A 2,974-nucleotide genomic window follows, 5' to 3' on the forward strand; every position below is an offset into this window, starting at 1 on the left:
CCACGGAATGGCTGTGACTGCCTCTGACCACACGGCTCTTTGCCATCCCCAGAAACCCTTGGGAGGGCTCCATGGAGCCCCTGGCTCTGTGTGTGACATTCCAGCTCTTGAACAGCCTGGTGACTCTTGGAAAGTCCCCATGGAACCCCTTTGAGGTCCAGTGACAAATCTCATCCTAAGGAGGCAACCATCACCAGGAAACCCTGTTGCTATGGTCAGTTCCCATGGAAACCATCCCCAGCCCCTGTTGCTATGGTCAGTTTCCATGGCGACCATCCCCAGCCCCTGTTGCTATGGTCAGTTTCCACAGCAACCATCCCCAGTCCCAGTTGCTATGGTCAGTCCCTGGGCAGCTCCATGGAGACCCCATGCCAGGGGTGGTTGCCATGGACACCAGCTCAGGCCTGGAGCCAGAATCTGTTTCCATGGCAACCATTGGCACTCCCATCCCCAGGCTCATGGGATCCCAGAACCACAGAATTGGCTGAGCTGGGAGGGACCCATCAGGATCCTCGAGTCCAACTGCTGGCCCTGCACAGGACACCCCAACACTGCCAGCCTGGGCCTGGCAGCGCTGTCCAAACGCTGCTGGAGCTCAGAGAGCCCTGGAGCTGTGACCCTTCCCTGGGGAGCCTGGGCAGTGCCCCAGCAGCCTCTGGGCAAAAACCTTTTCCTGAGATCCAGCCTCAGCCTGCCCCAACTCAGCTGCAGCCGCTCCCTCCACTCCTGTCCCTGGGCACCAGAGTGAAGAGGTTCCCTCAGCCCCAGCCAGGGACCCGCTCCCAAGGCTGCTGCCATGGCCACCAGGGCTGGCACCAGCTGGGATGCTCCATTTCCAGGGGCCGGGGTTCAGGAATGGGATTCCCCAATTGCCTGCTCCCGCTAAAACCCCGCTGGCACTCATTGCCCTCCCACCTTCCATTGAAGGAAAAAAGGGAAAGATCCCAGGCTAGGATAAGAACAATTTACTGGGAACAGCAACAAGATAAGGAACAAAGAGAAACAGAAAAAATATTGACAACAGAAGGGATAAGAAAAACTAGTTACAGGGAAAACTACATCACCATCAATTGTATCTTCCTGGCCACGTGTTTCCTCCTGCATGGAAAGAACACCCGTCTCCTCAGGGAGAGAGAAAGAGTCCTTTTCCTGCCCCTGGAAATGACCTGAGGTGGGAGTGAATGTAGTGACAGGGCCATGGCCAGACCCTCATGTTCTTCTATCCCACATCAGGTCATTGGCAGGGGCAGGAAAAGGGACAGGTGTCTTCCCAGCATGGATCACAGGGAACATGGATCACCAGGGCTCTTCCCAACATGGTCCTCCAATGGGGGATGAAGCTGGAGCAGTGAACAAAGCTCTTCCTGCAGCTGGGGAATTTGCAGGGCTTCCCTTACTGGTGGCTCCGTTGGTGTTTGGTCAAGTCAGAGCTCTGGGTGAAGCTCTTCCCACACTGAGGACACTCATATGGCCTCTCCCTGGTATGGATGGACTGGTGCCTGACAAGGGTGGAGTTGTGCTGGAAGCTCCTCCCACAGTTGGGGCAGCGGAAGGGCCTCTCATCCGTGTGAATCCGCTCATGCAGGAGGAGATTTGAGCTGGTCTGAAATCGTTTCCCACATGTGGGGCACTCATAGGGCCTCTCCCCAGTGTGGATGCGCTTGTGTCTGATGAGGTGGAAGTTGCGCTTGAAGCTCTTCCTGCAGTCGGGGCATTGAAAGGGCCTCTCCTCTGTGTGAATCTGCTGGTGGCAGAGAAGATCACAGCTGGTGTGAAACCTCTTCTGACACTCAGGACACTCGTAGGGCCTCTCCCCAGTGTGGATGCGTTGGTGGATGATGAGGTGGGACCTGCAGCTGAATCCCTTCCCACACTCCCCACACTTGTAGGCCCATTCCCCGGTGTGGATCATCTGGTGTCGTTTCAGATTGTTGCTCTGCCTGAAGCTCTTCCTACACTCCAAGCACTTGTACGGCTTCTCCCCATGGTGAACCTCCTCATGGAGCTCCAGCTCCAAGCTCTGGCTTGAGCTCTGCCCACCTTCCTGGCCCAGGGTGGAACTTTCCTCCTCAGAATACCCTGGGCTGGGTTTGCAGCCCCTCTTCCTGGGGGATTTCTGGGGCTTTTCCTTCCCGTTGGATTCCTGTGCTGTGGGGCTCCTCAAAATGGCCTCTTCTATGACGTTCTTCCACGGGGATTTGCCCTCACTGGTCCCCATCCTCAGCTCATTGTCTGGGGGAGGAAGGACAAGGAGAGAATGGGATTTGCCTTCGTGCCACAGGGAAGGGCAAGGAGATCCCCCCAGTGCGTCCCCGACAGGAGGGCACCGGCAGCGGGGCTGTCCTGCAGCCAGGAGCCGTGCTAGGCTGGGAGATGGAGCAGGAGAGAGGGGGAAAGGGGCACTGACTTCCTCCTCACCTGCCTGGGGGTCCCAGGGCATCTTCCTCTTCCTTGCAGACTCCTCCTCCATCCAGGAAAGTCTGGGTATGGGAAATTCTGTTTTGGAAGGAAAACAAGGGATGAGCACATTAAGTTTTGTACTGGTTTCAAAGCAAACCAGGGAGAGAGTCTAAGCCAGAATGACAATTTAATAGGAAAATTAAGATCAAAGCAATGATACAGAAAGACTGGTTTAAACTCACAGAGTCAGGATATAACCTGACACCCGGATAGTCAGGGTGGTGGTAGCTGTCTGATGAAATGGTGGCTGCAGTCAGGCTGGAGTGATGAATGTGATTCTGCCAAAGCAGTGATCCTGTAGAAGTGTCTGGTCTTCCTCTGAAGGTTCGGTGGTAGTTATGGAGCTCTGGTCCTCTGGGAATGCAGTAGGCAAGGTGGTTGTGGTGTTGCAAGGGTGAGATTATATCCAGGTAGGAATGCTTGGTTCCTCCCCCTGGGCGGAGCATCCCACAATGGGATGATGTAATTTTATCAGTCCTGTAGTGACAATCAGTGGCCCATTAACAGAAGATGG

General features: G+C 55.3%; 1 protein-coding gene across 1 annotated transcript; it reads right to left on the minus strand.

Moving 5' to 3' along the window:
- Nucleotides 1–1,393: 1,393 nt before the first annotated feature.
- LOC144247284 (uncharacterized) lies at nucleotides 1,394–2,470 on the minus strand. The gene is made up of 2 exons (XM_077787697.1): nucleotides 2,419–2,470; nucleotides 1,394–2,232 (listed from the first exon to the last, which is right to left on the minus strand). The coding sequence occupies exons 1-2, from the start codon at nucleotides 2,468–2,470 to the stop codon at nucleotides 1,394–1,396; spliced, it is 891 nt and encodes a 296-aa protein (XP_077643823.1).
- Between the last annotated feature and the right edge of the window lie 504 nt (nucleotides 2,471–2,974).

The sequence above is a fragment of the Lonchura striata genome, chromosome 21 (genome assembly GCF_046129695.1).
Source record: "Lonchura striata isolate bLonStr1 chromosome 21, bLonStr1.mat, whole genome shotgun sequence".
Taxonomy (NCBI): Eukaryota; Metazoa; Chordata; class Aves; order Passeriformes; family Estrildidae; genus Lonchura; species Lonchura striata.

Bases quoted from the DNA above. Each gene is read 5' to 3' on its own strand.
- LOC144247284 (XM_077787697.1), bottom strand. From the start codon at position 2,470: ATGGAGGAGGAGTCTGCAAGGAAGAGGAAGATGCCCTGGGACCCCCAG. The intron at 2,233-2,418 runs GTGAGGAGGAAG...TTCCTCCCCCAG, and splicing joins GCCCTGGGACCCCCAGGCAG to ACAATGAGCTGAGGATGGGG.